At 44.1% G+C, this 12,578-nt stretch overlaps 1 protein-coding gene across 2 annotated transcripts in view; it reads right to left on the bottom strand.

Moving 5' to 3' along the window:
- Positions 1 to 12,578, bottom strand: part of LOC121573758 (seizure protein 6-like) — a 321,488-nt gene that overhangs the window by 59,347 nt on the left and 249,563 nt on the right. For both annotated transcript variants that reach the window (XM_041885985.1, XM_041885984.1), the window contains exon 5: positions 8,905 to 9,090. In XM_041885985.1, the coding sequence (XP_041741919.1) occupies positions 8,905 to 9,090 (186 nt within the window). The remainder of the gene's footprint in view (positions 1 to 8,904; positions 9,091 to 12,578) is intronic.

Here is a 12,578-nt window from a genome sequence, read left to right as displayed (position 1 = left end):
ACAACCACTTTGTCATGCTCTTGAAGTTCCTGAAAAGTCAAGTAGAAATACTAGAGAGACTCGAACAGCTCAGAACTGTGGAGAAGGTGGAAAAATCAGATTGTTTGGACAAGAAGTATGACAGAAAGATTGCCTCAACAAAAACCACAAAGAAAGAAGAGCTTGATGAGGTATGTGGTGATAGTGGGCACAACAACAAAATCTTCTTCTGTAGAAAGTTCAAAAGACTTAAGCTACCTGAAAAGAAAACTGTATTGAGAAAGCTGGGAGCATGCAGAAAATGTCTCGGATGCCATGATGAAGATGGATACTGCAGAGACACTTTCCTATGCAGAAACAAAGACTGTAAAAGGGAAGGTGGTGCCCCAGACCACCATTTTTTCCTCTGGCCTAAAAGAGAAGTCAAAAGAGGGGAAGAGAGAAAGAGTGAAAAAGATGGCAAAGGTGAAAGCAAGCTAACGGAGGAACAAGAGGAGATCTTGTCTGAACTTTCCCAGGAAATGGCAGATCGATGCAGAAAGGCTTTCACCAACACCAACAAAACCGCAGTGACACTCGATGCTTCAGGCCAGTCTGAGCTACCGCAGAGAAATGGGCTCTCTGAACTTCCTGTCATCATGATGTTGATGCAAGTCACGGCAAACACAGGGCAGAAGATTGGGACTTTAATTGACCTTGCTTCAGACACAAACTACATTACCCATAAGGCTGCTGAAAGACTGAGGTTAAGACATGAGAAGATAACTTTAGTGGTGCATGGGGTTGGTGGTATGACCATGAGGTGAACACACAAAGGTATCTCCTCAAAGTCAAGACACCTAAAGGGACAGAGAGAGCTCATGAAATGGTCTGCTACGGCTTGGATGAAATCGCCAGAGTGCATCAAGTAATTGAACCTGAGAAGTTGAAAAAATTATTCCCAGAAGTCGAACTTCTCATTAGCCACCGAGAGGGAAGACTCGCTCCCCAGAGGGTAAAAATCATCGGAGACCTTGTCTTGTGGGAGGGTCCATTGGGGAAAACAGTGGGTGGAGCACATCCCGACTTATTTGAAGAAGTGGAGGTTGGAGCATATGAGTCCAAAACACACTTCGCTTGCTCCATGAGGACAGCAGCTGTCAAATATCAAGAAATCACAAGTCCAACAACTGACACAGCCCAGCTACAGTAGGAGGATGTGACTCAGACCAAATTTACAGCTGCCAGTAACCGTGAGTTCCTTGAGTGGTGGCACTGGGACAGCATCGGAGCTGCATGTGAGCCAAGATGTGGAGGATGCCGATGTGGAAACTGTCCACCAGGAGGAAAGGAAATGACCCTGGCAGAGGAGAGGGAACTGGAGATCATTAAAGAAGGCCTCACCTACAAGAAGGGGGATGCTCACACACCGGCTCCACATTGGGATGCAAAGTATCCTTGGACGGTAGATCCAGCCTCTCTCCCGAACAACAAATCTGCAGTCCAGGCTTGTTTCTTAAGGATGGAAAAGCAACTAAGCAGAGAGCCAGACTGGAAAGTCGCATATGCTACCCAGATCCATTAAATGGTCGAGCGAGGCGCAGCCATAAAACTCACCAACAAAATCATGGACGAGTGGAACGGACCAGTGTGGTACGTAAGCCACCTGGTGGCACCAAACCATCATTCGGTGACAACACCGGTTCGTATTGTATGGAATAGTAGCCAGAAATACAAAGGCGTGGGTATGAATGATCTTCTTCTGAAGGGAGCAGACGTTCTCAACCCTATAAGAGCTGTCTTGCTGAGGTTCAGAGAAGGGACGTATGCATCTCTAAGAGACATCAAAAAGATGTACAACTCTGTATGGCTGGAGGAGCGTGAGATGCATCTTCACAGGTTCCTCTGGAGGGACAGCCCAGATGAAGAGATAAGTGAATATGCAATAACCAGAGTCAACATTGGGGACAGACCTGCTGGTTTCATTGCTCAGTTGGCTATGAGGGAAACAGCACGCCTGCCCAACTTTCTTCACTTGGAGGATGAGCGCAGAGTCATTGAAGAGGACAGTTATGTGGATGACCTGAATAAACCTGACAAGATCAGAGCAAATGTCGAAGAGATCTTGATAGCTGGAGGGTTCTTCCTCAAACCATGGGTCCGGTCAGGGCAAAGTGGGAGGCAAGGAATGGAGATGGAGGTTCTAACAAAGACACAAAGTAAAACCTTAATTCTTCCAAATCAAATGAGGGACGAAGACAACAAAGCCTTGGGTATCGACTACCAAATGGATGAAGACAAGCTCTACATGTTAACCTCAGTTAACTTTTCCAAAAGGAAAAAGAAGATGAGAGTTGGAAAGAATCTTCTCAAGGAGGAGGTGAGAACTGAGACACCTAACCCACTGACTAGGAGGGCTCTCTTAAGCCAAGTGGCTGGACTGTACGACCCAATTGGCTTAGTTACACCTGTCAAACAGAAGGGAGCAATTCTTGTTCGAAAAGCATTCCAAGAGGGAGGGGGTGGGAAACTAACCCAAGAAACCTGGGACCAACCTCTCTCAGAAAGCCTCAGAGAAGAAGCCATCCAGCTTTTTGAAGAATATGTGCAGCTCGGAGAGGTGAAATTCCACAGGAGCCTCACACCAGCTGGCTGGGAAGGGAAACCTTGGGGCATCACATTCTCTGATGGAAGTGACAAAACCTATGGAGCTGTGATGTACTTAAGATGGGAGACAAGTCAAGGCACTAAAGTTCGGTTCGTTGAATCAAAAGCCAAGCTGACACCCCTGGATCAGAAGGGAGAAGCTGTAAAAGCTGAGATCTGTGGTGCTGTCTTCGCAGCCAGGATCAGGAAGTATGTGGAAAAGCATGCTCGAATGAAGATCGAGAGATGGTTCCATCTACTTGACAGTCAAACGGTCTTGGGAGCCATTCAAAGAGTCAGTTATGGGTACAAAACTTTCTTTGCAAATAGAGTGTGTGAAATCCAGAAGGCTGGACAAGTGCAAGACTGGTGGTGGATCCGTGGGGATCTAAACATAGCTGACATCATAACAAGAGGGGGTGCTCCTGAAGATTTGAAGGAGAATTCCACATGGCAAAATGGACCAGAGTTCCTAAAGTGGCCAGTGGAGGAGTGGCCTATAAAATCAGCTGGAGATGTTGCAGCTCATGCCAGGGAGAGTGTAAACAAGCTCCAGAGGAAGGCATTCTCAGGTGCATTAACAAGAGCTCAAGCAAGAAGTAGTCAGCAGAAAGAAGACCTACAAGGCACTCAGGAAAGTCCAAAGAGTGAAACTCAAGAGGGAATACCTGTGGTAAACCCAACTCTTCTTAGAAGGAATCCCACTAGCTGGGTTAAAGATCTTGTGGAAGTAAGAAGATTCAGTAGCCTGTCCAAACTGGTGAGAGTCGTTGCCTGGGTTTGTCTAGCAGCCAAGCAGTGGCTGAAGAGGAAGGGCCGGGCCCCTAAACAGGCAAAGAGGGAGGTAAGATCACCCAAGCAAGCTGTGCTGACTGTCAAAGAACATGAAGATGCACTCAAATACCTTTTCCTCGCAGCTCAAGAAGGTACAGATTTTTCAGACACAACTCTAAGCAGACTGACAGTGTACAAAGATGTGAACTCTGGGCTGCTGGCACAAGAATCCCACAAAGCAAACCACGAGGGAGTGGCGGGAACCCTTCTCCAGATGAGGAAGAAAGCCTGGGTAATAAAAGGCCGTAGACTTGCCAAGAAAATGGTTGACAGCTGTGTGGTCTGCAGGAAAAACAAGGCAAAACAGTGTCAACAACTCATGGCGGACCTGCCTCTAGAGCGAACAGGCCCAGCTGCACCTTTTGAATTCACCACCATGGACCTGTTCGGCCCTTATGAAGTGAAAGATGAGGTCAAGAAGAGAACTAGACTCAAAGTATGGGGAATAGTCTTCTGCTGCATGGCTTCCCGAGCCATACACACTGAAGTGGTGAGTGACATGTCATCTGAAGGATTCCTGCTAGCCTATCAAAGGTTCACTTCACTGAGAGGACACCCCAGGAAACTCTGGTCAGACCCTGGCACTAACTTTGTGGGAGCCAAACCCACACTTCAACATTTCCTTAACCAACTAAACAAGTCTGAACTTGAAGACACAGCTGCCAAGCATGGTACAGAATGGTCATGGAAGATCCACCCTGCAGACTCTCCTCATAGGAATGGTGCCGCAGAGGCAGCTGTCAAAGTAGTGAAGCGGGCGTTGAGCAACCTTGGTGGAGATGGTGTTTTCACGTGGGGAGAATTCCAAACTTTTCTCTTCATGGCAGCCAACCTTGCTAATGAGAGACCCATCGATGCAAGAACTCAAAGCAGAAAATACTGTGTAGAGTACATCACCCCGAATTCTCTGCTTTTAGGACGTACCAATCCAAAGGGAGACCCTGGAGATTTTCAGTTTGATGGCTACCCTTACAAAAGACTTAAACATATTCAAGCAGAGTTAAGCCATTCCTGGAAGAAGTGGAGCCAATTGGCTGGACCTAATCTGTTCATAAGGAACAAATGGCACACCAAAGAGCGAAATGTTGCTGTTGGAGATGTGGTCTGGTTGGCTGACCAAAACGCCCTAAGAGGAAAGTACAAGCTGGCTAGAGTGGTCGGTGTCAATGCTGACAGCAAAGGCATCGTAAGAGATGTGCTTGTGAAGACTTTTCCCAGCTATCCTGTTCACATCACAAAGTCAAACAACAAAAAAGGGCCCACAAGAGCAAACGGTGAAAGAACGAAGAGGCTTCAAACCAAAATCCCAGCCACAATTCTTCATAGAGATGTCAGACGCCTTGTCATTCTACTTCCCATTGAAGAACAAACAGAGGTGGGAAGGGCTTGTGTGACCTCTCTGGGTTTGAAAAAACCAGGAGCTCAAGTGGGAGGTGTTGAGTTGAATCTCAGGAGTGAGTCAAAGAACTACACTTCCCAGAGTGCACCAGCAGCAGCAAACTGGCTGCTTGTCACCTGATCAATCATTTTCACTGATCTGGAGCACCTGTGAAGGCATGGAGGAGCTCAGTCATTCAGAAGAACAAACTTCAGAGAGAAGACTCCAAGTTCACTCAGTCCAAAGACGCCAATGGTAAAAGGCTTAAATGGTTAATTCATTTAAGTTATTTAGAATGTTTATTTAAATGTTTAAACTAATTTAAGTTCATTAAAATGTTTAATTAAAATGGTAACTTTTTGTTCTGTCTTTAAAGGTTTACAACCTAATTTACTGGCTAATTTACTTGACAGACCAATCAACTGAAAGCAAACTAAAAATTAAAAAGATTGAGTCGGAAATTTGAGTTGTCCCTGTGTCCTTTGGATGGTGAACAAGAGGAGGACTTGACAATGTCCTGTACTTTGTTGAAAGGTTAGTTTTTTTCCTCTAATTATTGTGTGTTATCTTAGCTAAAATACCCTGTGTTTTATGATGTGTGTTCACTCCTAAACTGCACATGAGATATTCTTATGTGGCTTCTCCTCAAAGATGTGTATGAACTGCTGCTGGTTGATGACTATATACCTAAAACGTAACAACTTGTAACTCTACTTTCATAAATAGGTTTCCCCATCTCCTCCCATACCATGGGCCAGAGGAGCATGACCTTCTGGGTGAGGAGTTTCTAAATTATCAGACCATGTCAATGATATCCCTGCAGGACGAAACTGAAATGGAAAGCTTCTGGGCTGAAATGGCAACCCGGAAGCATAAGGTAAATATTTTTTGTCTTTCCTTTTGGCAGGTGTGGCTTGGCTACATCTGTTGCTTAAAATTGTTGCATGCATATACAGTGGGGAGAACAAGTATTTGATACACTGCCGATTTTGCAGGTTTTCCTACTTACAAAGCATGTAGAGGTCTGTAATTTTTTTTTAAAAATCCAGAAAATCACATTTGTATGATTTTTAAGTAATTAATTTGCATTGTATTGCATGACATAAGTATTTGATCACCTACCAACCAGTAAGAATTCCGGCTCTCACAGACCTGTTAGTTTTTCTTTAAGAAGCCATCCTGTTCTCCACTCATTACCTGCATTAACTGCACCTGTTTGAACTCGTTACCTGTATAAAAGACACCTGTCCACACACTCAATCAAACAGACTCCAACCTCTCCACAATGGCCAAGACCAGAGAGCTGTGTAAGGACATCAGGGATAAAATTGTAGACCTGCACAAGGCTGGGATGGGCTACAGGACAATAGGCAAGCAGCTTGGTGAGAAGGCAACAACTGTTGGCGCAATTATTAGAAAATGGAAGAAGTTCAGATGACGGTCAATCACCCTCGGTCTGGGGCTCCATGCAAGATCTCACCTCGTGGGGCATCAATGATCATGAGGAAGGTGAGGGATCAGCCCAGAACTACACGGCAGGACCTGGTCAATGACCTGAAGAGAGCTGGGACCACAGTCTCAAAGAAAACCATTAGTAACACACTACGCCGTCATGGATTAAAATCCTGCAGTGCACGCAAGGTCCCCCTGCTCAAGCCAGCGCATGTCCAGGCCCGTCTGAAGTTTGCCAATGACCATCTGGATGATCCAGAGGAGGAATGGGAGAAGGTCATGTGGTCTGATGAGACAAAAATAGAGCTTTTTGGTCTAAACTCCACTCGCCGTGTTTGGAGGAAGAAGAAGGATGAGTACAACCCCAAGAACACCATCCCAACCATGAAGCATGGAGATGGAAACATCATTCTTTGGGGATGCTTTTCTGCAAAGGGGACAGGACGACTGCACCGTATTGAGGGGAGGATGGATGGGGCCATGTATCGCGAGATCTTGGCCAACAACCTCCTTCCCTCAGTAAGAGCATTGAAGATGGGTCGTTGCTGGGTCTTCCAGCATGACAACGACCCGAAACACACAGCCAGGGCAACTAAGGAGTGGCTCCGTAAGAAGCATCTCAAGGTCCTGGAGTGGCCTAGCCAGTCTCCAGACCTGAACCCAATAGAAAATCTTTGGAGGGAGCTGAAAGTCCGTATTGCCCAGCGACAGCCCCGAAACCTGAAGGATCTGGAGAAGGTCTGTATGGAGGAGTGGGCCAAAATCCCTGCTGCAGTGTGTGCAAACCTGGTCAAGACCTACAGGAAACGTATGATCTCTGTAATTGCAAACAAAGGTTTCTGTAGCAAATATTAAGTTCTGCTTTTCTGATGTATCAAATACTTATGTCATACAATAAAATGCAAATGAATTACTTAAAAATCATACAATGTGATTTCTGGATTTTTGTTTTAGATTCCGTCTCTCACAGTTGAAGTGTACCTATGATAAAAATTACAGACCTCTACATGCTTTGTAAGTAGGAAAACCTGCAAAATCGGCAGTGTATCAAATACTTGTTCTCCCCACTGTATGTGTCATGCATGTTGCAAATTATGCATGTTTTTATCTGAACTTTGTTAATGGATCAACCTACAGTATTAATCAATCAAAAATCAAGGTATGTTTTTCCATTGTGTTTTGGTGCATTTTCCATAGGTGACTGGAGCCAAAGAATTCGAGAGGCTTGCTGCCGTCGCCAAGCTTGTCCTGGTGTTGCCCCATGCAAACGCAGATGCTGAGAGGGTGTTTTCATTTGTGGGACTGAACAAAACCAAGAGAAGAAACAGCCTAGCATTGGATGGCACCCTGTCCTCAATAATGACCATAAAGATGGCCAATCTGGAGCCCTGCTTCAAATGGGAGCCCCCCTCCGATATCATCAAGGCCTCCAAGAAGGCCACAGGCCAGTATAACCATGCCGACAGATCATAGACAAGAGGCTCATTTGAGATGAGCCAGGTCTGCGCAGAATCGATCACCGGCGATCACCACCCAATGCATGCTGGTTAGATTTGTGTCCGACTTGATCCCGACTTTCTCTGACGTCATGCACACGTGGGCAACGATAACCTCATGAGATCAAGGCGGCCACAGTTCTGAGACGCAGGCAGTGCAATTGCTTTTTACCGACTGCAGGACCCAGGCGGACCCAGGACAAAATCTCACTCCAAGGTTTTTTGAAAAGTTGGCAGGTATGCAAATACAACAAATTCTAAAAGTTAACCTAACTCGCTAAATACATGGCTCTTGTTTAAACATTGAACTCTCGAACACACCTACATTTGACGCACCTTGCGCGCACCGGAAATAAATACCCCTTAGTAGCTTGCAAGGAAAACAAGGTAAGCATTACTTTCATTGTAGCTTAATCATATCGATTTAATTGCTTACCATGATTAATTTTTGTAGTAACATTTAATGAACAAATCCATTATAGGAACAGAGTAATATGTAGTGTGGAGCCACAAACAAACTTTTTGGCTCCAAACCAAATGAATCGATGTGCGAGTGCGACCAAATATGTTGTATTTTTTTATGACGACTTATGACAAATATGTGTACCACAGGGCACAGGTGTACTATTAATATATGAACATGTACTATTTCCCCACACTATACAACTATTATGGGAAAAACTCTTTGTGAAGAAGAGTAGGCTAGACATGTTTCTTGCTCAAGTAACACTGGCATGTTTGTTTACAACTGCACTTTTGCCCCTAACCCTGGATTCATATTAACCAGTCTGGATAGCAGGGGATGGGGGTTACAGAGAGAGAATTAAAGTTGCACAGCAGTAAGCCAGACACCTGATAGGCCTACCAAATAGAGCATACAATAAACCCCAATTAACCTCTGGGCAGTGGGTGCCAAATAACACCCAGTCCATTTTAAACAGAGTTTAATTACTTTAATCATTCAGCTGAAATGTTATTTTCCTTAGTTGTCAGCCTCTGTGGTGTTCTCTGAGGGGTTACTATAATTTCTCATTGGTTCTCAGTAAGCAGCTGAATGGATCCTGGGGTTGATGAGCTAAAGTATATGTGTGTGTATGCGTGTGTGTTTGGCAGGAAGGAAGCAGTGTTGTTGGCTCTTACCCAGGCATTTTGGCTCCTTGCCACTCCAGTAAGGTGTGGTGGCATTGCGACAGGCAAGCATGGTGGGGCCTTGCAGCTGGTAGCCAGTCAGACACTGGAAGTAGGCCTCTCCCCCAGCATGGAGGTGAGTCACTGATACCTCCCCGTTGGCTGGCTCCTTAGGGAAGGCACAGCTCAGCACGAAGGCTAGAGGGAGGGAGAGAGAGAGGGATTTAATAATTGATGACCGGTTTGATATTATTTATCCTTTTGAAATAGTTCACTATGGTATTTCGAAGTGGAATTAGTTATCTTAGTGCTACCAATTCCATTCATTTATACATATACCAATGGACAGTGTAGACACACACACACACACATGTTGTGTATGAAGAATGTGCTGTAATTGGGTCAAGCAGGGCTGTTTTCATCAGTTTTCTACTTGGGTTATAAATATTCCACTCCATCTGCTGCAATTAATTGCAGTTTAAAAGTACATCTGCAAATATATTGTGACATGTCTGCAATTGCTAATGAGTTTCAGTGTGCTGCAAAGTCTACACACATACAGCTATGGCATGGAGCTTTAGGTTTGGTGTACAGGGTAAAAGTAGAGTTGTAGATCAGTTCCATTTCAGAGCTGGTACTTTAATGTGTTAGTGGAGAGAAGAATTGCCTCTGTGCCAGTTGTCAAAGCGCTGTGAGTCCAGTGCAGCAAGTTGAATGGGCTTCAACTTCCTCTGCATCCCTGTCCTTAAACGAATGGTGCTACATGGGATGTATGGTAGCAATCATTAGTTGGCGTGGATGATGGATTGAGCTAACCATGTCCGTAATGAGCGCTATAAAACAGGCCTCTCTGCCTGTCGGAGCGCAGGCCCATTCTGCTCTGCCTCACTGGTGCAGCATCTCTGAGATTTATGTTCTTGAGGTCCAGTACAGATAACACTAAAACATTGAATTTGTGGAAAATACACCATGGAAGCAAAAATATACTTTTAACAACACTGGACCTACAATAAAATAATGGTGACAGATAGAGGTGTGTAAGGTAAAGCATTAAAATATAAGACATTTAGTAACAACGCCTGTCTCTTGCCTAACTCAGAGATCTACTATACAGATGTAGGATCTTAATTTGATCACCCTGTTGCAAGGGAACCTTCCTGCAATGCATGCATTGTAAAACTTGTAGTGTATTTGAGGTTTAAAAAGGCTTCTGAAGTTTGTAATTTCGACTTAAATGTCAGACTTGATTTTCCCTTACGAAAAATGCATCAACCCCTACAAAAATGTACATTAATTCTAATCCACATAATAATTCAAATTTCCTGTTGCTGCAGGATTATTGTCCTGCTGTAGCAACCTGGCTCAAATTAAGATCCTACATCTGTAGGTGTGTTTACACCAAGAATGTGTGGTATCTGATTGTTTCATCTGATTGCTGTTACTAAATAACAACCTTAGTCATTCTTTTGAGGATAACAAAGCTGTTAAATAGCCTCAGTGTCTACAGAGCCTTAAGCACTAGTAGCCAGCTTTGAAAACAGAGAGCAAAGACAAGGACCCTGTGAAGGATCCCAACTGTTTAATATGTCTGACTCAATCCTTTACTCATTAATATGATTTGGAGGAACAGTCGGAATGGTAATAAGCTGTTACGTTGTGTCAACACGCAGGTGGAAACATTTCAAACAAAGCTCTCAGCACAGCTCACACTCCTGCTCTCCTGATGTAGACCAGTCACTACCTCCTCCTTCTTCTGCCCTCCCAGACACGGGAATAAAAGGCACAGTGTAGAATGCTGAACCTGAGACAACCACTGTGGGGACTGAGTGTGCAGAGACTGAGCACGGGAGCATTAAGCTGTTGATACATAAAACGGTTAAGTATTCCAGAACCCATTCAAACGGTATAATCACCACCTTTTTTATCCCTTTCTTCTCATGGCTGCATATGAAAATGGACATTAAAGATAACAGTTTTACAGCCCTCTGCCGCCCGACACGAGGCATTAAGGAAAAGTACACTTTGGAAGGTAATTTAATTTCAACCCCTCTCCCTCCCTGCCAGAAGACATTTGGATATTAGTGCTGAAAGTAGACAATGCTCTCCCCCAGCAATCAAACTCAATAACACTGACAGAGGCAGGGGTTTTAGTGTCTGTCTATTTACTAAGGATTCACTTTAGCTCTCTTCATGTTGTGTACTATACATCATTGTACATTTTGGCACAATTGTGCAGTGTGGCATACTTTGCATGAAGTCGTTTAGTGTCTTTGATGTACTACATTTGGTTTAAAGTCAGTGTTAAAGTGTGCAGCAACTATGATTTATCTCAGGATGCCCTCATAAACCTGTACATAACTCTGTACATAACTCTCCCGGCTGTAATAGGGTGTTAAATCATCATCTTACCTGGCTGCCTCAGTGGATCAACAACTCAAGGGGGCCAATAGTACACAGAAACATTTGTCACCCAAAGACTATCATTTATTGTTTACATTAATGCTACAGGAACAGCACAGAACTGATAAATAGAAAAGTATTTGTTGCACACTGCATTCAAGAGCTTATACTGTAGATATCTCTCATAGCCTAACAAGACTCTCTGTAAGCGTAGAGAAACAGTGTTTTCATAAATGCTTGTCTCTTGGAATTTGGTTCTGACTTTTTAACAGGACGTTGAAGGCCAAACAAACCACATTTTGTCCTCCAGCTTTTGAACCATTATTAATCAAATACCAATAACATTTCAATAAATACAACTTAAATTACAAACCACCTCCTTAAGAAATGCCTCAGGGTTCGGTGTGCTAGCATAGGTTATCATCAAAAGAACATGCTGATTTCTCCCACACTTACATTTCCACCATTATGAAGCAGCCAGCCAGCCAGTCTTCTATCTCTGGGGGAAATCAATGAGATGCAGAGTGCGAGTCCAGCTGCCCTAGGTCATCCATTTAATTCTTACTTTATCACTGGCTCCACTGAGCCCAGTTATTGCCATTATCCTACCACCATTTCATCTTTGTTGAGCCTGTACAGTGGGGATGCTGCAGGCAGAGACAGTCCCCTAATAATTAAATTACATGCAGCCTCCATTCCATTGTACTTCATTGTAGAGGGCCATAAAGCCTGATTGTTTGCTATTACAAGTAATGGCTTCACAGTGAACACAGACAGGCAGATTAGCTGATGGTGGGGCGTCAGGCAACAGATGCTGAGGTAATGTCCTTGCTTATTCTGTCCGAGAAGAGAGAGAAAATGGGAGGGAAAGAGGAAGGAAACGACTGGAAATGTGGTCCTGCTCTCTGCTGTCAGTGACAGCTGTACTGGGAGTTTGAATGACATCCTATCTCATCAATGACCATTGCCGCTTTATCATTCAAGGGTCAATCGGTATTGATGCACAGAGCCAAAGTGGATAAAGGATTATTACTAGTGGCAGTGGTGGCTAGTTGTAGGTTTGACCACCACTTTGACATTTCACTGAGTAAAATAAGGTCTTGCTAATAAACTTAGTATTGACTTAACCTCTGACCTATTATGGTAGGTTGAATTTGCAATCTGTCATGTATTATGAATTGTATGACCTATTAAGTACAGTAAATCAATGATATTGATGATGAGGATTACAAATCATAACTGATTCATGGCAACTAATCAGCAGTATGACAGGTGGCAGGGCAGCA

This window comes from Coregonus clupeaformis, chromosome 9 (assembly GCF_020615455.1).
Source record: "Coregonus clupeaformis isolate EN_2021a chromosome 9, ASM2061545v1, whole genome shotgun sequence".
Lineage (NCBI taxonomy): Eukaryota > Metazoa > Chordata > Actinopteri > Salmoniformes > Salmonidae > Coregonus > Coregonus clupeaformis.
Note: the sequence above shows the minus strand (reverse complement) of the source record. Positions and strands in the feature narration are given on the sequence as shown.